A 23,565-nucleotide genomic window follows, 5' to 3' on the forward strand; every position below is an offset into this window, starting at 1 on the left:
TGTGAATCTATAATGATGATAATATTACATTTGTATATGTGAATCTATAATGATAATAACATTACATGTGTATGTGTGAATCTATAATGATAATAATATTACATTTGTATGTGTGAATCTATAATGATAATAACATCACATGTGTATGTGTGAATCTATAATGATGATAACATTACATTTGTATGTGTGTATCTATAATGATGATAACATTACATTTGTACGTGTGAAACTATAATGATAATAACATTACATTTGTAAGTGTGAATCTATAATGATAATAATGATTTACTGAATGCCGCGGCTTGTTTTCTAAAAGATACTTAAATTTCTAATCAATTATCAACGAATGATTTTATTTAAAACCGACAGGATTTACTGAAGGTAGCCTTAGTATAATTAGCATAAAATCAGTCGTTGTCTGTATTATTAAGGATCACGGTCCCGCTGTTATTAATAACACCCCCTATATATATATCTGTATCACAGTTGGTCCAGGACACTTATCTCGTAACACTTTATACATGAATTTTCAAACTTTTGATCATAAATGGACGAAAAAGCCATATGGTGCTATTAAAACGTTAACATTGTTTGTCACTTTGCATCGACTTGCTTAAGTTTTAAATAGGTTCTTTCTCATTCATACTTCTGTGTTTATTGTAATTAAAACTCATCGCAGTGTGAAAATGTTCGCATTGTGAACTTTTTAACTGATTGCAGTTTGAAAAATTTCGCGTTGGTTATATTTCTGAAATGTACATATTCTTTTGATCTATAATCTATAAATACATATTTGCGTTTGGATATTTTCGTGCTAATTTGCTCTCAAAGCGACAAATTTGAACATTTCCACGCCGCGAAAATTCCCACATTTACAGAAATAAACAGCAACATGAATGTTATATACGTTCTTTTATTCATTAATAGATACATAAGGCTTTATGTACAACTATATAACACAGTTACAGAAGATATTACCATGATACCGCGTACATTGTACAGTATTACACATTAAATACTTTATGGTCTAGTTAATCTGTTTATCACTTACTAACTTAGTAACTGTCAATGTGCAACTGTCGCAAAAACATTTTTTTTTTATTCGCGAGGACTTTACTTCGGCAAGCTGTACAAAACTAGATGAATTACTTGTCTTAAATTGAAATGATTAATACATTTTCGTTATATTTTGGAGTTTGTTGTTCGTTGCAGACTCTTGTAAAATAAACTCCTAGCGAATCCAAATGTATTCCTGGAACATATTCGGGGGATGTTAATGTCACCAACAGCCAATTATTTAGCTTATTATTCAATCCACGAATAAAGAGAGAAATAATTTTCTGCGAAATATAACAGCTTTTCAGTGAATAGTAGTGACAGACAGTTACCGTACTACTGAATGAAACTGCTCCATTTAAAGGTATGTAATTTAGAGTGGTTATCTCCATGAAATCACACGACTGAGTAAAGACATATATTTCTTCAAATTAACTGTTATTATAGTTGTAATTTGGACTCTTGAAACACGCTTACACACACATACACATGACTAAGGTAGTAAGTGAATGTTCTAATTAATCCTAGAAAGGTCTTAGAACACCCACATCAGAACATTACCATATTCAATGCCTAACATATAAGTACAATGTAAACGTAAGAACAATAATCACACCTACACACAATACTGTAATAATGCTTTTCTGAGTAAGATCATATCACACACACCTCCCTGCCATAATGAATATTACATTGTTACCACGACAACATCCCGCGCGTGAGCAGTTGATCAATGAAATATAATTATCACACATTCATCACTGGATTCATTTTTACAACATAATTACTTAAACAGTTGGATTTCTTGTATACTTATATTTGGTATCCGACGTCATACATAACTATATAAGCACGTGTTAAAGTGACGTATGACTGACGTCACCCCTTGTATTCCATATAAGCACGTGTTAAAGTGACGTATGGTATGATGTCACCCCTTGTATTCTATATAAACACGTGATAAAGTGACGTATGGTCTGATGTCGCCCCTTGTATTCTATATAAGCACGTATTAAAGTGACGTATGGTCTGACGTCACCCCTTGTATTCTATACAAGCACGTGTTAAAGTGACGTATGGTCTGACGTCACCCCTTGTATTCTATACAAGCACGTGTTAAAGTGACGTATGGTCTGACGTCATCCCTTGTATCATGGACGGTATACACTCATTGGCTTGCATTTGTATATCTCCAGCTGAAATGAAAAAAAGTTGTAGCATTAATATCATTTAAGTAATATCTTTTTACTTGACATGCCGTATATACTAAGAACTGTTCAGATTACCATTCTTTTCAAATATACATGTACATCAAAATCATATTCATTTGTTATTTTATCTAAAAGAAAAATACGCACATTTTGCATATACATTCATGTATATATGTCATATATATATATATAACATACTTGAACTTGTACTGAAGGTAAATAAATTTCAATAACGTTTAAGATGAGAAATATTCTAGTCCGAAAAAACTGACCATATCCTCATCTCTGCCCAATCAAATCGTTTTTTCACAAGAGATGGTAAGTCATTTCCGGTTAAACTATCCTTGATGTAAGGAATGTTGGTGAAACTTTTGCCTTGTAGATCGATTGTGTCTCTATGGTGTTCAGTTTAAACAGGTTTCATTTGTATCTCATCGTTACAGTTTATTATCGCATAAATGTGACCCTTACTTTGCTTATGTCCAACCTGGTAGTGCCTAACCTCTCCAGGTGACTTTTATTACGATACAGGTATATTACTCAATAAGATTCCCGTATATATTGCACTAATTTGCCTGATATATTTAGTTTTAATATCTAGACAAGCGATGCTTCTATCTAACGCCACTTAAAGTAAAACAAAGAAAAACAAAATGCCAAATGACACTTTCTATAATAAATTATTTTCTTAGGTTTTTCAATATAATGGCATCTTTAGTCAGCCATTGGTACAAATTATGTTGTTTTGAAGCGCAGTGCATACGCCATAACACACAATGTCAAACTTGTCTAGTGCGACAATCTAAACAGTTAAGAAGACCTGAAAGCCATGCAAGGAACAATACACTTATGAACTATTATAATATCATTAAGAGACGGATGGAAACGTTGATTAAGCATCTAGCTCTGCCTCCGGGGAAAGGTAATTGTAACATAAGGTCGGACATATCATAAACATTATCCACCAATAGATCTTCACTCTGACAAGATGTGAACTTTTTATACGAAAGTCAGATTTGTCAATGTCACATGGCTATATTATTTGCTGCGGTAGACATCTTGCTGTTGGCGTAGTATCTTATTGACGTTTATACTATTGTTGACATTTAAATTCAACACTTCACATTTATATTAATGACAACACGTGCGTGCTAATTACTAAATATTGACTTGGTTTAGATTTATAAAGTCCCATTATCTCTGCGAGTCATAATATCATATTTTTATTTAATAAATTTAAAAAAACCGTTTTACAGATATAGTTAAGTTTCTTGTTCATAAACAGTTTTCTAAAATTTATTATTTCTGAAAATAAACTTGATGACACTTTGTGCTAATTCCTTGTCAAGCTTGCCAGTATTTCAACATTTGGTTGTTCCTGGTGTGTTTTTACAAAGCTAAGACCTATGATACCGTATATGGGATGTATCTGCCTTCCTGTTGTGATTAGGAAATGTGTTAAGTTAATGCAGGAATGATTTATATAAGATACTTTGTACTAATACAATTATGTAAACGAATTCAAAACAAAGATATATACACTTGTACAATGATGTAGACTCAATGCATAAACATTGGTATTATACAATCATGTGAACTAAATACATGTTTTTGTAATGATATCATTATTTTTAAATTCAAATTAAATGAAATACAACTAATGATATACTGGTAGTGAATTTCGTTTCTGGTCTCGGAACGAAAACCTCAGCTACTTGTTGACGATGCAGAGATGTTAAAGTGTTTCATGTGAAAAACCTGCTGACCTCTTATGTTATGATAAAATTTAATAGAGTAAATATTTCTTCTCACGAACGATAACCTGATTGAGATAGTGACAATGACAAACATGGTGCCGAGCCCGTATACTAGCAGCTGTTACAGACTAGCTGAGAGCCATGTCATCATTAATAAAACGTGTGATTTATAACTACAAATTCATACTTCATATTTCTTAGTTATAACAGATATCTAAAGAACACGTATATCCTATGTTTTATCATTAACTTCTCACGGCCAGTTATGGCACATTCCATTGACACATTTTTTTTTATTAATTATGTATTGAATTCCTCTATAGGCTCACGCACGTTACATATTTTGATATTTAGTCATCAAATGTTACTAAAACCATGGCCATACATTAAACTTATCATCTGTACATTCTCACATTTTGTACAGTATTGGCATTTTATTTTAAATACATTTATATAATTAATAGATGAACTTCAATGATCTCCTTCTGTATGAAGCGCATGCTTTCGGAATTAACAACACCACCACGCAGGCTGAGGAAGACATACAAGTGTATAGGGTGTTATCAAGTCGAAACCTGCTGCCACACAGGAATCCGTATTATACCGTATTCGGCGTAGACAAGTTACAAGATATAATGTAGGAAAGCATGTACAAGGAAGTTACGTCACTGCAATGTTTAACATTTGTTTAACATACGTATTGATGTTAAACAGTTGCAGTTTTCTTAAGCTCAAAACATTTTAGAATGCTTCGTTTGATTAAATAAAAAAGGATTGGATAAAAGTTTTGCAATCCCAAATTCTAAACGTTCTCTTCAATATTGATAGCCAAATCTTCTTAACATCAAATTTATATAAATTTAAATTTGATTTTCATTTTTAAATATTAGTTTTAATACAATGAAGGATTTGTTGAAGATGGCCTGATGTTATACTCAAGTCGGATGTTTCCTTAGCTTTATATAACTCGAGACAATGCCACACCATATCGCATGAATTATCATCAACCGCTGACAAAGAACCAGAACCGTCCATGTGTGACTGAGAGGCGCTAACCCTGAACCCTATATGTCACTTAACGGTAGGACGTTATGCCTGGCTGATTCTGTGCTCCCTAGTAAATGTAGAGAGCGCTGGTGCTATGCATGTACTAGGTAATTTTAATTGACAAATAATACGAGTTGGTTTATCTTCACATACACTGCTTATTTTATCTCCACATATACATATGTGCTTCTAATTAGTATACTCTTTATGAATCTTAAATTGATATTGGTATTATATGAAGTTAAACATAAGAGTTTAGTCACGTGTTATAGGTGAAATTCTTGTAAAAGTTTGATGTTCATGTGGAAACCCCTTGCCCTCTATAAAGGATGCTAGTTGTAATACTTTCACAGAAACTACTTATTTTAATCTTCACATATACCACTAATTATTATACTCTTTTTGAGCCTTAAATTGATATTGATATTATATGATGTTAAACATAAGAGTTTAGTTTGTTATAGGTAAAATTCATTAGAAAGTTTTTATGTTCATGGGAAAATCTATTACCCTCGATTAAACAGATGACTTGGTCATAAGCATAAAGCATGCAACCAATACATGTTTAAATGAATGTTAGATAATACGTACGTTGTCCATTTCTCCTATGAAATTATTTAGGCCCCATCCATGCCCGATCTGTATTGCACAAGCTCGCCTCTCAATAAGACCTAGAATAAAAATATCCAGATATTGATAATATTGTAGAACGTGAAATCAATACAGATAAAAAGAAATATGACGATTTTTATGTTAATCTTTGTTATTGCGTCTTTATAATTTACCCAGACAACTCGTGGAGGAACGTACTTACCTGGTACAGTCCTCGTAAATACTCTCTCGTTCGCTCGACCTTGGAGCTTTCCATCGGCTAGCTTTAACTCGACCATCTTCCAATCCGTTTTCTGTAAACATACAAAAATTACAGTAATAAAGAAATACCACAAGGACAAAACATACCACAGCGTATATACACAAGGACAAAACATACCACAGCGTATACACACAAGGACAAAACATATCACAGCGTATATACCACAAGGACAAAACATACCATACCGTATATACACAAGGACAAAACATACCATAACGTATATACACAAGGACAAAACATACCATAACGTATATAACCAAGGACAAAACATACCACAGCGTATATATACAAGGACAAAACATACCACAGCGTATATATACAAGGACAAAACATACCACAGCGCATATATACAAGGACAAAACATACCACAGCGTTTATACTACAAGGACAAAACATACCACAGCGTATATACCACAAGGAAAAAACATACCACAGCGTATATAAGGACAAAACATACCACAGCGTATATACTGCAAGGACAAAACATACCACAGCGTATATACCACAAGGAAAAAACATACCACAGCGTATATAAGGACAAAACATACCACAGCGTATATAAGGACAAAACATACCACAGCGTTTATACTAAAAGGACAAAACATACCACAGCGTATATACCACAAGGAAAAAACATACCACAGCGTATATAAGGACAAAACACACCACAGCGTATATACACACGGCCAAACATATCACAGCGTATATACCACAAGGACAAAACATACCACAGCGTATATACCACAAGGGCGAATTAGGAACTCAAAGTAGACATGCAAAGAAAAGAAGAAAAGCAACGGAGGAAAAACGTACACCTTATTAACTTGAGGTGGAACTATTTATCCTAAAGGTAAGATTTTGCCTTGGTATCAGTTATATGCAAAAACTGATTGCAGTATTGATTTGGAGGAGGAAAAGATTATTTTTCTATATGAGTTAGCCTTGTTTGAAGTAATTGTAATTAAAACAGTGCAGTCAGAATATTTTATTTCTTTATATTCCTGTGATATGCGTACAGAACTATATACACTTTCTCTATGTTATTTACTGTGACGTGGTGTCCTACTTGTTTTCAAATGCTAAGACTCTATCTTTACGTAAGAAGAAAATACATGGAACATGAAATAAAAATGTTATGGTGCATTACATAGCTGTTATAGATTGCTTACATTTCGTGCTTATTCAGTCGACTGCTGATTCAAATATATTGCGAATATGTATTCAAGAACAAAAACGTATTTCTCTTATTTCCCTTTTGTGACTACAAATACCTACGAAACAGGTCAACGGTATCAACTGTCGGTAATTGACAGCCACTAAGAAACAGAAAACAATAATTACGTACCGGTTTCTTTATTCTAAAACTGTACATATCTCGTGTTCTATCCGTGTCGACACCAAACCGGATGCCGATTGGATCTGTTGCTATGACGATAGATCCATCTCTCCCGCAATCACCGTTGCTTATTAGTGCGGAATTGGAATGAGGTGAGCCCTCCTTTTCTCGGTAGCGAATACGCACAGTAAATGTATGTCCAAAGTCATCATTTGTAAATCGCTGAATTAATAGTTCGGACTTGCCATCAAATATAGCTTTTCCGTTTTCCACTTTCACTCCCTTATTGGTAACCCACAAATAATTCCCGGAAGTGTCCTGGACATCCTTATCGAAATCTAAAATCACTTCTGCTTTACAATCTGCAAAGAAAGAAAAGTTTTGAGTTATACACACAGACATTCTATGCATACTTGTATTTTTTAAGTAAAACATATCATTCATATAGGTTCTTTATGCTGAGCATAGGTAATCCATTTATATTCCAATATGTTATCGATTAGGAAAGATAACTGGTAGGTTTCTTAGTGGAAACTCATTTTGGTCTGTCGATAAGGTATTATAATAGTTGGTCTGTCGATAAGGTATTATTATAGTTGGTCTGTCGATAAGGTATTATCATAGTTGGTCTCTACCTGTATCTTTGTTGCTGAGACTTGCGGAGAACTCGGAACATCTGCATTCCTTGATGTCAAAGTTAGTCCCGGGAGCACAAGGCAAAGTCATCAAGCCGTGACCTTCGACGTTTCTTTGATAGAAAGCCGCGTTACCAGGCAAAGCCTTATCCTGACAGACTGTTTAAAAATATACAATATAAGTGGTATCATACTTCATACAAGTCAGTATAATATACAACTATGGTTTAATATGACAAGGCCAACTAAGAACCATACACAAATAATGTTCTGAAGTTTCTACGCAGAAAGGATTCCTGGTTAACAGGGTATGTCGATTGTCTTTTTACAACAGCGTCGTCAAGGTATTTAAAAAGTTGCCAAATAAAGACAGCGTCATCAAGGTAATTAAATCTTCCCCAAAATAAAGACAGCGTCGTCAAGGTAATTAAATAGTTGCAAAGATAAAGACAGCGTCGTCAAGGTATTTAAATACTCACCTAAATAAAACCAGCGTCGTCAAGGTATTTCAAAAGTTGCCAAGATAAAGACAGCGTCGCCAAGGTATTTAAATAGTCGCTTAAATAAAGACTGCGTCGTCAAGGTATTTAAATAGTCGCCTTAATAAAGACAGCATCGTAAAGGTATCTAAATAGTCGCCTTGATAAAGACTGCGTCGTCAAGGTATTAAAATAGTTGCCTAAATAAAGACAGCGTCGCCAAGGTATTTAAATAGTTGCCAAGATAAAGACAACGTCGTCAAGGTATTTTAATAGTCGCCAAAATAAAGACAGCGTCGCCAAGGTATTTAAATAGTTGCCAAGATAAAGACAGCATCGTCAAGGTATTTTAATAGTCGCCTTTATAAAGACTGCGTCGTCAAGTTATTAAAATAGTTGCCTTAATGAATACAGCGTCGTCAAGGTATTTAAAAATCTCCTAAATAAAGACTGCGTCGTCAATATATTTAAATAGTCTCCTAAATAAAGACAGCGTCGCCAAGGTATTTAAATAGTCGCCTAAATATAGACAGCGTCGCAAAAGGTATTTAAATAGTCGCCAAGATAAATACAGCATCGTCAAGATTTTTAAATAGTTGCCAAAATAAAGACAGCGTCGCCAAGGTATTGGAATAGTCGCCTATATAAAGACAGCGTCGACAAGGTATTTAAATATCACCAAGATAAAGACAGCGTCGTCAAGATATTTAAATAATCACAAAGATAAAGACAGCGTCGCCAAGGTATTTAGATTGTCGCAAAGATAAAGACAGCGTCGCCAAGGTATTTAAATTGTCGCCAAAATAAAGACAGCGTTGCCAAGGTATTTAAACTATCGCCAATATAAAGACAGCGTCGATTAGGCATAGAAAACGTCAAGGAAAAAAAAAGTCGCCAAGGCATAGATACATTAATTAAGTGTCACCGAGAAAGAGAAGCGGTATCAAGGTATAGAAAGTGCCACAACGATTGCACATTTCTGCCGTCGACCTACGACTTAAGATTTACGTATGACGACATATTTGTTTTAGGAGATACTTGCATAATCTATGATAAAAAATATGCTTTTATCGATATAAGGTTGGTGTGATTTTCTTGTGATTTGAGTTTATACATTCGTATAAATAGTAAAAATTGCAAAATACTTTTGATAGATAAAATGGCTTTCTGCATTGTGAAATAGAAAATGACATTCAAAAACCGTTAAGTGATTTCAACTTCAGCTAATTTCAATTATTTTTAATACATTGTCATATCAATATAGAGATGTGCTGAGTACATACCTGTTTTCTTCGGGGGAGTGTAGGACCAGGTGCACGTAGGGGGGCAGGTCCGGTCTCTGACGCACCCGTCACTGGCCTTGTAGGCATAACCAGGGGGACAACAGCGCTGTATTGCATGTCCATCTTCACAAAACCAGTAGGCCTGGCAGTGGGCGTTGTTGGCATAGCGATGTACCAGCAAGTTATGACACATATCTACAAAAAACATGGACAGAATTGTATAATATGTTTAATATGTCTGGAAAACATTCAAATACACAGCGGTTAAAAGAAGGAAGTGAAGAGAAATGGATATGTTATTATAACTGAATAAAGTATTTGCTTTCCGTCGTTTAACGAAAGGACTTGAAGAATTTGTCTAAGAATATACCATCGAAAAGGAAAGAGTAGAAAAGAGAACGAATAGATCCCAAGTTTTGTTTTCTTCAACGACCTCTAAGCAGAAAACTCATAAGAAATCCCCGATTCTGAAAGGGAGCTCCTCATTAATCTTACGATAACATTCAGTGAGGAATTGCAATATGGCATTTTAAATACGATTAATAGAACCTGGATAATATACTTACCATGAATACAATTGACTCGGACGGCATAGTCACACGTGAGTTCCTCTTGGCTCCAGAATTGGCCGACAGGACAATTCTTATAAAAGGCAGTGACGTTTTTCCCAGTGAAGAAACACTGGACGTATTTACTACAGTCAGTAGGATGAGGGTTGAAGCCGGCACCGTTTACCATCTTACATCCGAGGCAGGGATCTGTTCAGTTAATGTGATAGTACTATTAATTATGTTTAACAGTGAACGTGTATTTATAAGACACTCATTAATAAACGAGGATTATGAGGTTTAATTGAATTAATATTGTTCTTTTCATAATGATATTGACATTTACATGTGAAGAACTGTAAAGGGAATGTAACTAATGATTCGATAAATAAATCGTAGGTTTATGAAACGTTATCACCTAATTGATAATTTAAAAGGAAAGTCAAATAAGATACTTTCATAATAACTTAAATTAATACTATAACATACATGGTCCAAATGATTTCTATCTAATGAAACATACTATATAATGAACAAACTTTAAATTGGCCGAAAAAAACATAAACATGTAAAGTTGACATGAATCTTGATACCGCTGTGTTATACACACAAGTAACATGACCATAACGCCATAGAGAGAGCTATGCTATTCATAATTCGCACATAATTCCCATTGATGTAGTGATATGAAGAACATGTTTGTGACGTCGTGACTAAATAACGTCGTTTTGACCGACGTCACTATATTCATTGTATTATTGACGTCACGAAACAATTGTAACAATACGCAATCCTGGTGGTAGCTCGTCCGTGCTACCGGATTAAAACACCCAATTGATCAATGTAACTCGCAATAATTTATGTAGTTATGATGTATAAAAGGTGTATATACTCACGGTGGAATATATTGATTAAATTGTTGAAATTAAATTGATAATTTTGTATTTATTTTCACGAACTATATTATTTTGCCGGGGACGATCGCGTGTACTCGTGACGTCACAAGAACAGGTCCCATTGACAGACAGCGCGAAATTTGACTTTGAAATGCTATAACAGGTTGGAAATATAAGAAACATTTAGAATAGAAACGGAAATATAAGTACTAAACTGCCTTCTTTTGAAAGTTAGTGTCCTAAAATTATTACAGGATTGCAGACAAATTAACCTTAACACGCTAACACGCGTTATTCAATTTGTCTGAAATCCTGTGAGAATCATAGGACAATAACTTTCCAAAGAAGGCAGTTTAGTACTTAAATAACTATCCCCTGCTTACATCTACCACCAGTATATAACTACCATCTATATGAAGCTATAACCTTCTACAACTATCACCTTCTTTGACCAACTCCCTGAGTGTCCATGCAAACCATCTCATTATAACTTTTGCTCTCTATCTTGGCAGTTGTTTTTATATAAGTTTATCGTTTACCAATTATATGTACTCACTGAAGCCTGGAGGAGGCGTCTCTAGGACCCCAGTGGTTGTAGTGAACCTTCTAGTAGTAGTAGCAGGCAAGGTTGTGGTGGTTTTCGGTGTTGGAGTTGTAGTGATGGGCGGGCGTTTCGTAGTACCTCTTGTTTTCCAAAACCAAGTCCATAATGGAGGTTTAGTTGGCCTTGGAGTAGGGCGTGGAGTTGGTCGGGGAGTTGGTCTTGGTGTAGGGCGTGGAGTTGGTCGGGGAGTTGGTTTTGGTGTAGGGCGTGGAGTTGGTCGTGGAGTTGGTCGTGGGGTTAGTCTAGGAGTAGGGCGTGGAGTAGGTCGGGGAGTTGGTCGTTGAGTTGGTCGTGGGGTTTGTCTAGGGGTAGGGCGTGGAGTAGGTCGGGGAGTTGGTCGTGGAGTTTGTCTAGGGGTAGGGCGTGGAGTAGGTCGGGGAGTAGGGCGTGGAGTTGGTCGTGGAGTTGGTCGTGGTGTTTGTCTAGGGGTAGGGCGTGGAGTAGGTCGGGGAGTTGGTCGTGGAGTTTGTCTAGGGGTAGGGCGTGGAGTAGGTCGGGGAGTAAGGCGTGGAGTTGGTTGTGAAGCTGGTCGTAGGGCTTGTATAGGGGTAGGGCGTGGAGTAGGTCGGGGAGTTTGTTTAGGAGTTGGTCTAGGGGTTGGATATGGAGATGGTCGAGGAGTAAGTCGTGGAGTTGGTTTAGGAGTTGGTCTAGGAGTTGGTCTTGGTGTGTGTCGAAGAGTTGGTTTAGGAGTTGGTCTAGGAGTGGGATGTGGAGTTGGTCGAGGAGTAAGTAGTGGCATTGGTCTGGGTGTGTATCGAGGAGTTGGTTTAGGGGTTGGTCTAGGAGTGGGATGTGGAGTTGGTCGAGGAGTAAGTCGTGGCGTTGGTTTGGGTGTGTGGCTAGGTGTTGGTCCAGGAGTTGGTCTTGGGGTTTTAAGTGGAGTTGGTCTAGGAGTTGGTTTTGGGGTTAGACGTGGAGTTGGTCTTGGGGTTTGGAGTGGAGTTGGTCTAGGAGTTGGTCTGGGGGTGTAACGAGGCGTTGGTTTAGGAGTCAGTATTGGAGTTGGACGTGGTGTTGGTCGAAGAGTTAACCATGGGATTGGCCTAGGAGTTTGACGAGGGATTGGTCTAGGTGTGGGACGTCGAGTTGGTCTTGGTGTTGGTCGAGGAGTAAACAATGGGATTGGCATCGGAGTTTGACGAGGTGTTGGTCTAGGTGTGAGACGTGGAGTTGGTCTTGGTGTTGGACGCATGGTTGGTCGTGGAGTTTGTCGCGGAGTGGGACGCGGGGTTGGATGTGTAATTGGCTGAGGAGAAGTCATAGTAGGTGCAACACAAACGTCATATACCAATCGATCTCTAACAAAATCTTTGAATTCGTCGAAACGAGACATGTAATAGACATGGTGGCGGCCAATAGCGCCCGTCATAACGTTCAGTTCGTACATCCTCGTATTACCAGTGATGCCCACAGCGAACATATCAATGCCCTCTCGCCTAGCCAGGAACGCTTGCTGGGCAACACTAACAGGGGAAGGTGATAGGCCGTACGTCACGATCAAACCAACCCGTCGTACACCGGGCCGAAAGTTAGACGCAAACATCCGGTTCATCTCAAGCAAGCCTAGATAAATAATTGAACAAAAGGCAAAGTGTAAAGTAAAAAAGCAATCAAAGTACCACATCGCTAAAATGTAAGTAAACATTGATACAAAACGACAACAACAGGAATCGCAGACAAATCGGAATAAAAGGCAAAAAATCAAGGAACCTTACAAAACTACCGGGACGGGACCAGGTGTGCCGGAACGGTAAAATGTCCAACGATCTTAGACATTGGATCAAATTTTTGACCTTAACAAATTCTCATGGATTAAACCCCAAAAGAATATCTTCGACGTAATTTGTTAAATATTACAACACGAACAAGACGGCTTACACAATCACAAAGGACCATCGACCCTTCTCTATTACTGAATATCGCTAACTTCATTTTTTTTTACTTAATTCTGAAAATTCGACATATATTTGCACAAGTAATGGAACTACTCTGTTTTTATAATAAAACGTAAACTAACTGAGATATTTTTACAGAAAAAAACTACAGTTCAATTCCATGTAATACAGGTAATACGTGTATCGGTACCTAGGTCTGTCCGTGTACCGACGCCAGTTGTCTTGGTCTCGTAGATAAACACCTTGAGTCCATCTTTGTCTGCAGAAATGGTACGTTTCTCAACATTGGTGGCGTCGCTGTATTGAATGAAACCGATGTGTGTATTGGCTGGATAACGTGGTGACGTCATAGATTCAATGAAGTTGATAACACCGCATTTGATGTCCGTGAAATTTAGCGGCGTGATAGTATTTGAACCGTGAATTACAACTATAATATCCATCACAAGGGGACATCCTGTCAAGAAGAACGGGGTGAAACGTCATATAAAGCAAGAAAGACGAATAAGAAAATTTCGCATGTGTTACATATAAACTTCGTTTAGACCAATGGCTTTTTCGAGATGTCATATCATTCTTTAAATATGACATAGTATTGCGTTTTCATACATAAATAAAGTAGTAAAGTTCACATTCGAGTAAAACAAATATGACATCATGTTTATAAATGACTTTTTTTTTTTTTTTTTTTTTTTTTTTTTTTTTTTTTTGGGNGATAGTTCAACATGGGAGTTAGTTTGTTTGTAAACATTTTTGTTTGTAAACATTGTATAATATATCATCATTTTCATAATAATGAAATTAATTACAATCATATACCAATGTATTGGAGTAACAGTATGACAAATGTACTTACTGAATATCGGATGAGAAGTAAAAGTCATTGGTGAGGTGCCTCTTGTTAAAGGTACCGGCGTAGGCGTTGACCCTGGTGAAGTTTCCTCTGTTTCCTCAGAGCTCCCCCTTGAAGGTATTGGTGTCGGTGTCGTCCTTTGTAAGGGTTTCTCTGATGTTTTAGGAGTTCTTCTTGGAACAAAATAAACAGGAGTTGTGCGTTTCGTTGCTATGCCAGAATCGTCTGAACTTTCGGAGGAAGAGGAAGACGAGGACGAAGAAGAGGAAGACGAAGAAGAGGAAGACGAAGAAGAGGAAGACGAGGACGAAGAAGAGGAAGGAACCTGCGTCGAGGAATCGTCACTTTCACCAGAATTGTCTGGTGCTGAAGGCGATGAGTTCTCTGACGAATCCTCAGAATCCTCAGATGGATTTGCAGATTTCGGAACACGCTCTTGAGAAGAATCGTCCTTTTCCTCTGGCTTGTCTAATGATGTCACCGTTGTTGGTGTTGTGTGTTCAAAAGAATCATCTGCTTCTTTAGAATCAGGTTGTGGAGGGACATATTCTGAGACTTTATGTTCTTTACTTCCCCCTGTATTTCCTGTTTGTGTATGTGTGTTAGGATCGGCTGAGTCGTCCTTTTCTTTGGAATCAGGTTGTGAAACGGTTTTTTTTGAGGCTGAACTTTTGCGTGTTTCTATTTTTACCACTTCATTTTCCGTTTGTGAATGTTCGTATGGGTCAGCCGGGTCGTCCGTTTCGTTGGAATCAGTCTGTGAAACGATATTTTTTGAATCTGCACTTTTTAGGGTTTCTGTTTTCCCCTCTGCATTTTCCGTTTGTGTATGTGTGTTAGGATCGGCTGGGTCATCCCTTTCTTTGGAATCAGACTGTGAAACGGTGTTTTTTGAGGCTGTGCTTTCGAGGTTATTTTTATTTCCCTCTGAATTTCCTGTTTTTGTTTGTGTGTTAGGATCGGTATGGTCATCATTTTCTTTAGAATCAGTCTCTGAAACGGTGTTTTTTGAGGCTGTGCTTTCGAGGTTATTTTTATTTCCCTCTGAATTTCCTGTTTTTGTTTGTGTGTTAGGATCGGTATGGTCATCCTTTTCTTTAGAATCAGTCTCTGAAACGGTGTTTTTTGAAGCTGTACTTTTTTGGGTATCCTGACTTTCTTTATTATTTACTGTTGGGTTCTGTTTAAGTTTGTTAGAGTCACCCGATTCGTCCGTTTCCTTTGAATCAGTCTGTGAAACGGTATTTTTTGTAGAAATAATGGAATCAGGCTTTGAAATAACATGATTCGAAGAAACCTGTTGTGACAAACCATAGCTCACTCTGTCATTGTCGGATGAATCTATCTGCAGGAAAGGCGTCGTTTTATCTACCATAGTCTCAGTCGTAGAGTCGTCGCCATTGCTGGTGACGTCAGCGTTGTCATTGACAACATGCATTTTTTCCGATTCATAGTCATCATTAATAGTTTTATAATGCACTATGTTACTGGCATCTCGATGGCTGTCGTAACGTGGCCGTTTGATTGGGAATCCGGTATCTGGAAAAACAATGTTGTACGTCGTGACTTTTCATAATACAATACAATACAGAGGACTGTAAATCATGTATGTTTAGCGAGAGTTATTTTTTCGTGTTAGTTCAGAGGATATAGTCAATGTTTCAATCATACACAAGAAAACAATGATCATAAAGACATGAAGATTTTTGTCAGATTTGGACAATTAAATTCTTAATAGTCGGTAAAGTGACATTGATAAAATCTTGGCTACTGTTCTGAAAGATAAGTTGGTTTTGATGACTCAGTAGTCTTAACTTATATATATTGAAGAAGTGTAGACTGATTTTGTGTCAAATCCTAGATAAACAGTTTGAATACAAAATTTTAGCGTAACTATATATGTTTATGTCACAACTTTTTCATAATTAATGACACTATTAGCATGATAAGAACTTATTGTGACCTTCAACCCAATATGCCTACTGCAAGTTTCCGGATTGACATTGTGTGGTCAGCCAAAACTGTCGAGATTGTTTTTGATATGTTATGAGATCAATCACGTTGTATTATTAAACCTGACGTAGATTCGTGTTTGTGTCCGTAAATGTAGCGTACAATTTACATAAACTTGACGTTACTAATTTCCTGTTAGATAATTGATATAAATTATCATCAACTCTGCTTCCGTAAAAAAGATATTCTTTTCAGAATGGTTAACAATTGCTGTTTTCCTGTTGGTGTTTTGGTATTAATCGTTTTATCTATTAATTATCCTATATTGTTACGAACTCCTGCTATTATTATGCAAGATACACTTTTTTTTTAAACCGTCTAACTTTTTATCACAAGAAATCCTAGAAAATTCCTATTTATAAACCTTCAGAAAATTGTAACATGCTTGATGCTTTTAAAACTTTTTTTTCTTCCACAACTCATCTTGTTACTGGTATCATCTGTCTCCATCTTGTACCATGTCATTTCTGTAATTTCATTTGAATAATCGAAAATTACAAAATCTAACATTAGCTTTATCATGGCTATTGTTACATAATCACCTACCTACGAGGTCATCTAAAGATATTTCGTCGTCATCCCACCACAACTGGGCATGCGCAGTTACCCATAATCGGCACACGAATGACATCACTAGAAAGACCACTGTAGCATGACAAGAGGCCATTTCAAATCTGAAACAAAAAAGAGAAATATGCAAAATAATTATTAGCGATGTTGTACGGAGAATGAAATATCTACAGAGAATGACATCATCTAAACGTTTGACTGTAGTGAACAAGATCGACTATCAAAAATTACACAAATGACAAAAACAGGTCTGATGATAAGATTTTGTAAGCCCCCGACCTCTCTCTAAAAAAACAATTGGTGTTCTGAAAGGGTAAGCGAATCAAGGCGCGTCTGCACATCAGGAACATTTATGAACGAACTGAGAATAATATTTTTGAAGGATCAGAATATCACACAAAACCTTCACATACAGACGTATAAACCATTTAACAGCTTAAAGCATCGTAACACTTTCCGGCTGATAAAATTTCACAATAACGCTGAACTATAATTTCCAAAGGATTAAAACAGTATGCATTATATCGAGAAAAGACATACAGGAAAGATGAAACTATCGTTCAATTCCTTCAGGTATGACAAACGTGACGATAATAACGATATGTGACCAGACAATTTATATAGGTTCTCCGTATATTGTATTTAAAAAAATAAGCCACAGAGATTTAGATAAGTTTGTTTTATTCATCTAATTATTTGACAATTGTAGACATCCAGGATACTGACTCAGTTCCGGACCCCTGAGTTCACTTCGTCTCATGATTCAAGTACACGTATTGTGATAGTCACTATTTAACCCTCCCACTGCCTTGTTTATAGTCACGACATTATGTGTTACTCAACGTTAAGGAAACATACACCTGGTTATATCATCTAGATCCATCGCACGAACAATCACGAGGTTAAATGATGGAATTCTCGGGACACCAATTACACGTTACAGGTTGGTAGTAAAGACTGATTCTAATGGTGATACTTTGGGTAAGTATTAGTGTGACAGCTTTTACAGAAATACCAGTAAGAATTTGCAAATGAAAAGACCGATTTATTTTCATCACACGAAAATCAGGACAATATAAACGTTATACATACAGGCAATAGAAACTGACTGTGAGATTTTCATTTAAACAAGAAAGAAAACCATGCCATTCCCTTTTGATACATATGTTGGTAGCATACTGTTTATGCAAGATAACTCTGGGGTGCATGTCATGCATTTGATGTAGAAAAGGTTCATCTGCACTTTTGTAAGAAGTTAACACAAGTAAAAAAAATCATCAAATAATAATATGATATATTGTGAATAAGGTCGCTTTCCTTTAGAAATTATCAGAAAGTTCAACAGGATAAAGTATTGATTCAAACGTCTTCATAGTGTAAACTGTATTGTATTAAATTGGTATGATTTCGTTGTACACAGTCGTTGTGATAGAACTGCTTTTAACTGCGCTTACATTGTAAGGGATGACTTAAATAATTTAGGATTTGGAGAAATATGGCAAATTCAATACAGTGTTAGAAATTAAAAAATAATTCTGCTAGAGGTAAAACAAAGAATATTTGATCAGGGTGAACAGACTATACGAGTTTCAGTAGATAGTTCACCAAAATGATTTTTATATAAACATCTTTTGAAACCAACTTTTGCTCTTCACCTTTATCTAACTAAGTATATTCCTGTTAAATATAGAACATTTCTAACCTGGTCACGGACTTCTGCACATTCACTGGCTACTGATACTGGCAGATGTATAAGTGTTCCTAGAGTACTAAGGCGTTGTAAACAAAACGTAACTCCACTGGCGTGGAAGATGAATTTTACTTTCTTTTAATTTGTAGTAAACATTAAAATCTGTGAGTGAGGCTTATTAAAAATATTATTGGAAGAATCCTTCTGTTTTTGAGGCTATTCAGTTTTTTAGTGTCTAAAATAGTAACAGCTTTGTATGTTTAGGGAATTTATCTTTGCGGCTAAGAAATTAAGTACCCCTAAATTAATTATCATGTATTTAAAAGTACATCTCTCTTTACATTCTCTATATGTTGTATTCTGTATCCTGTACTGATTAGCCAATGACCTCAATTTTGAATATATCTGTAATCTTGAGCAAGTCGTAATGTAGACTAAACATTCAATTCTTCATTTCTCCTTCTTACTATTATACATATATATATATATATATATTCTCGATATGATAATGATTGAATGATACTATATAATAGTATTTGTGTATCTAATTAGAAACTTTTAATTTAAATTGGGTTATTAAATAAGTTATGAACCATACATACCTCTTGTGATTGTATAAATATCCACGATACACATTCAAAATAACTAGTGTTGTAGCGATCACTTATCAGAACGTTAGTTCATACGAATATATAATCCATATTGGACTAATATATTAGATAACAGATTCAACTCAGGTGCTAACACTCAGCAATATAAATATACTATGGAAGCAAACCTAATTAACATGATCTCACTGATGTCTTGATTACTTTGATTGGTTCCGATGACTTAGCCACGTCATATGTGTTTGTCTGTTAAAACAACAACAAATGTTAAATGTCATTTTAAAACATCGCACGAAACAAGTTGCGAACTGGTCATATACATTCAAAGCTATTGAAATCCCAAATCAAAGTTCCGCAATATCCACGTTTAAGACGTGGGAAGATATGATAAACGAGATTTAGTGATCACTCAATTTGTCCAATTGACATCACTCCCCCTCTACCGGCAACATGGAACAACAGCTTTGTGATTAGGTTTCAGTCTGAACCACATCTGTATAAAGGAGTGACGGAGGCTGGTAAGTAACATCTTGAGACGACCCCCAGGACAGTGGGCCCGTAGCCATATTCCTTTATATATATGTATAAACTTAACTATAAGATTGTGATTATCATTAGAAATACATATATTCCATTCTGTCACCGTGACACAGTTGTCATGTCATAGATGGTACTTAAAGTTGAATTAATGAGGTTTTACCTGAGAGTTAAAACCAGATAAAAAGTTGTTTGTCTGTAGTCATTGCAGCATATGAGATGGTATAACTCCAAATGGTAGTTTATTATTAAACCAACACGACTGATTAAAATTATTGCGCAATAATTCCCAAATATTTATATCGAATTATTTCATTGTTATCTACCGAACACTTCACCGAGTAAAATCTTATTTATTGTTAATCTTTTATTTGTTTTATAGGAATCTGTTGTCAATGCTAATTTATACGCAGTCAGAGTTTGTGCTCAGCATAAGAAGGGAGAGATGCTAATACAGCCAATGAACGATGTTTTAGAATGCCATGCGTTCGGTGGATAGGCCCATGTCCGTCTGCTTCAATCGCACAATAAGATATACCGGTAGGATCAGTTTTGAAAACGTTAAGTATAAGATGGTATATTCTTCATTTTACCTAAGAAGATATTATCTTGTTATCAAGTAGTTACTTGTTATGGTGTATTTGGGAAGCGTACGGATGTATGACCACTATTAGGGAACTATATGGCTCCAAACACACCGATTTCATATCTGAGTGGGACGGAAGAGTACATTATATTCCACTCTTTTTGTCATTGTTTTGGATCAGATTTTTTTTTTTTAACAAATTTCGATGTATTAAGTTGCATATATATTGTTTATATTTACTTTCATATATATTGAAAAGCAAAAACATCGGATAATATGTATCAGCGTTTGGTTTAGATAATAAACACGTGAGGCAGGAAGGTAGTGTTTTTATGAATGTTCTATCCTGTGCTGATTGAAAGGGAACTGTCGCCTGTGTATGAATCCATCATTAATCATTGCAATGTCGTAAACCAAGAGACCACTGTGTACCTGACGAAGTAATACTGAAATGGATGACATTCTTTAACTAAATAATACTGTCTGGCACCACATCCATCAGTGATCGTACATACCGTGCTTCTTTTTGCATGATATCTTTCCTTAACATTATTAATTAAATAGAAATATTGAAAACATTTAATTACATATTGATCGGTTAGCGATAACATAACGTTATTAAGTAGACTTTGGTGCGGGATAGGTGTTTGGTTATGTAAATCGCTATATAATAAATTAATTAATTTTGGCATAACGAGCTAAATTTTACAATAAAATTTCACTTTCTAAACATTGTGACAGAGACTTGACAATTAGTGTCAGTTATCTTCCTTTATATTCATTATCAACGTCGAATTATTTCCCCATGAAGCGTTGTCTGGGTAAAAATCCCTTTTGTGGTTTTCTTTTTCTTTCATGAACATTTTCGGTTTGCCAACAGAAATAGGCCAGTAAAGCACAAGTAAAGGAGAAAGCCTAACGGCCGATGAGTCAAGAAAGAAATTATGTGATAGAATAAAGAAAGAAAAAAAGAAAAAGATAAAGCTGTCAAGTAATATTGCATCTCTGGACATGTAATGGGTGCACCTGGTATATGTGAGTTTGTTAGGTGATCCTGAAGGAGGTCAGTGTAAATATACAGACAGCGGTTCCATGACCATGTGTGCATTGTCATAAGGCTAACGTAATTGGCAATGTATATCATGGAAATATTGATACACATGTAGGTGCAACTGGCTTTGTCCCAACATTTGAATATTATTATCATTACATTCATGTCTGTATGCCTGTCTCTCTCCCTTTTATAACATTCATATTTAGTATATTCTTCAATCTGTCCATGTAAATGTCCCTGTATGCCTGTCTCTCTCCCTTTAATAACATTCATATTTAGTATATTCTTCAATCTGTCCATGTAAATGTCTCTGTATGCCTGTCTCTCTCCCTTTTATAACATTCACATTTAGTATATTCTTCAATCTGTCAATGTCAATGTTTCTGTCTGCCTGTCTCTCTCCCTTTTATAACATTCACGTTTAGTATTTTCTTCATTCTGTTCATGTGAACGTCTCTGTATGCCTGTCTCTCTCCCTTTTATAATATTCACATTTAGTATAATCTTCAATCTGTCCATGTAAATGTCTCTGTAAGCCTGTCTCTCTCCCTTTTATAACATTCACTTTAAGTATAATCTTCAATCTGTCCATGTCTCTGTCTGCCTATCTCTTTCCCTTTTATAACATTCACATTAAGTATAATCTTCAATCTGTCAATGTCAATGTCTCTGTCTGCCTGTCCCTCTCCCTTTTATAACATTCACGTTTAGTATTTTATTCAATCTGTTCATGTGAACGTCTCTGTATGCCTGTCTCTCTCCCTTTTATAACATTCACATTAAGTATAATCTTCAATCTGTCCATGTCTCTGTATGCCTGTCTCTCTCCTTTTTATAACATTCACATTTAGTATAATCTTCAAGCTGTCCATGTAAATGTCTCTGTATGCCTGTCTCTCTCCCTTTTATAACATTCACATTTAGTATATTCTTCAATCTGTCAATGTCAATGTCTCTGTCTGCCTGTCTCTCTCCCTTTTATAACATTCACGTTTAGTATTTTCTTCAATCTGTTCATGTGAACGTCTCTGTATGCCTGTCTCTCTCCCTTTTATAACATTCACATTTAGTATAATCTTCAATCTGTCCATGTCTCTGTCTGCCTATCTCCTTCCCTTTTATAACATTCACATTAAGTATAATCTTCAATCTGTCCATGTCAATGTCTCTTTCCCTTTTATAACATTCACATTTAGTATAATCTTCAATCTGTCCATGTCAATGTCTCTTTCCCTTTTATAACATTCACGTTTAGTATTTTCTTCAATCTGTTCATGTGAACGTCTCTGTATGCCTGTCTCTCTCCCTTTTTTAACATTCACATTTAGTATAATCTTCAATCTGTCCATGTCTCTGTATGCCTGTCTCTCTCCCTTTTTTAACATTCACATTTAGTATAATCTTCAATCTGTCCAAATCTGTCCATGTCAATGTCTCTGTCTGCCTGTCTTTCTCCCTTTTATAACATGCACATTTAGTATATTCTTCAATCTGTCCATGTCAATGTCTCTGTCTGCCTTTATAACATTCACATTTAGTATATTCTTCAATCTGTTCATGTCTCTGTATGCCTGTCTCTCTCCCTTTTCTCTTTTTACAAATTTGATGAAAATCGTTTGACAGATAATTAAATGATCGGCTAAAAAAACTGAAGCTCAATGTATTTCATCATTAATTCGACAAATATTAAACATTAATGAATAAATATATCTGTTTAAGCGACCGCAAGTTTGATGGATTAGTGAATATCGACTGGGTTTTTACGTACTGTTATTTATGATTGTATTATTGTAAAATGATGTGTGATATTTTATAACATTGGAAAACATGCATGTCATAGAAATAGAAATGTACCAGTCCCTAAACACAGAAGCTTACTAAAGCAAAAGTTATTCTAAAAATCGCATTTTTTTTTTATATTATTCAATATGGACCTGAAACGTTATCCTGCTTGTAAAAAATATCAAAACAATAATTCAATTCTCGTCTGAAGTAATTATTGAAATTTTGAAAATAAATTATTTGAACAG

The 23,565-nt window shown here is 35.7% G+C and overlaps 1 protein-coding gene across 1 annotated transcript in view; it reads right to left on the reverse strand.

The window, feature by feature from the left end:
* Window positions 1-880: 880 nt before the first annotated feature.
* LOC110465732 (mucin-17-like) overlaps window positions 881-23,565 on the reverse strand; it is a 28,337-nt gene continuing 5,652 nt past the window's right edge. The window contains exons 2-12 of the mRNA XM_021521751.1: window positions 17,037-17,164; window positions 14,481-16,016; window positions 13,815-14,081; window positions 11,679-13,292; window positions 10,245-10,436; window positions 9,679-9,873; window positions 7,917-8,075; window positions 7,291-7,643; window positions 5,886-5,976; window positions 5,663-5,742; window positions 881-2,252 (exon numbers count right to left, since the gene is read on the reverse strand). Coding sequence (XP_021377426.1) covers window positions 2,208-2,252; window positions 5,663-5,742; window positions 5,886-5,976; window positions 7,291-7,643; window positions 7,917-8,075; window positions 9,679-9,873; window positions 10,245-10,436; window positions 11,679-13,292; window positions 13,815-14,081; window positions 14,481-16,016; window positions 17,037-17,157 — 4,653 coding nt within the window. The 5' untranslated portion in view covers window positions 17,158-17,164 and the 3' untranslated portion in view covers window positions 881-2,207. The remainder of the gene's footprint in view (window positions 2,253-5,662; window positions 5,743-5,885; window positions 5,977-7,290; window positions 7,644-7,916; window positions 8,076-9,678; window positions 9,874-10,244; window positions 10,437-11,678; window positions 13,293-13,814; window positions 14,082-14,480; window positions 16,017-17,036; window positions 17,165-23,565) is intronic.

This window comes from Mizuhopecten yessoensis, unplaced genomic scaffold (assembly GCF_002113885.1).
Source record: "Mizuhopecten yessoensis strain PY_sf001 unplaced genomic scaffold, ASM211388v2 scaffold1595, whole genome shotgun sequence".
Taxonomy (NCBI): Eukaryota; Metazoa; Mollusca; class Bivalvia; order Pectinida; family Pectinidae; genus Mizuhopecten; species Mizuhopecten yessoensis.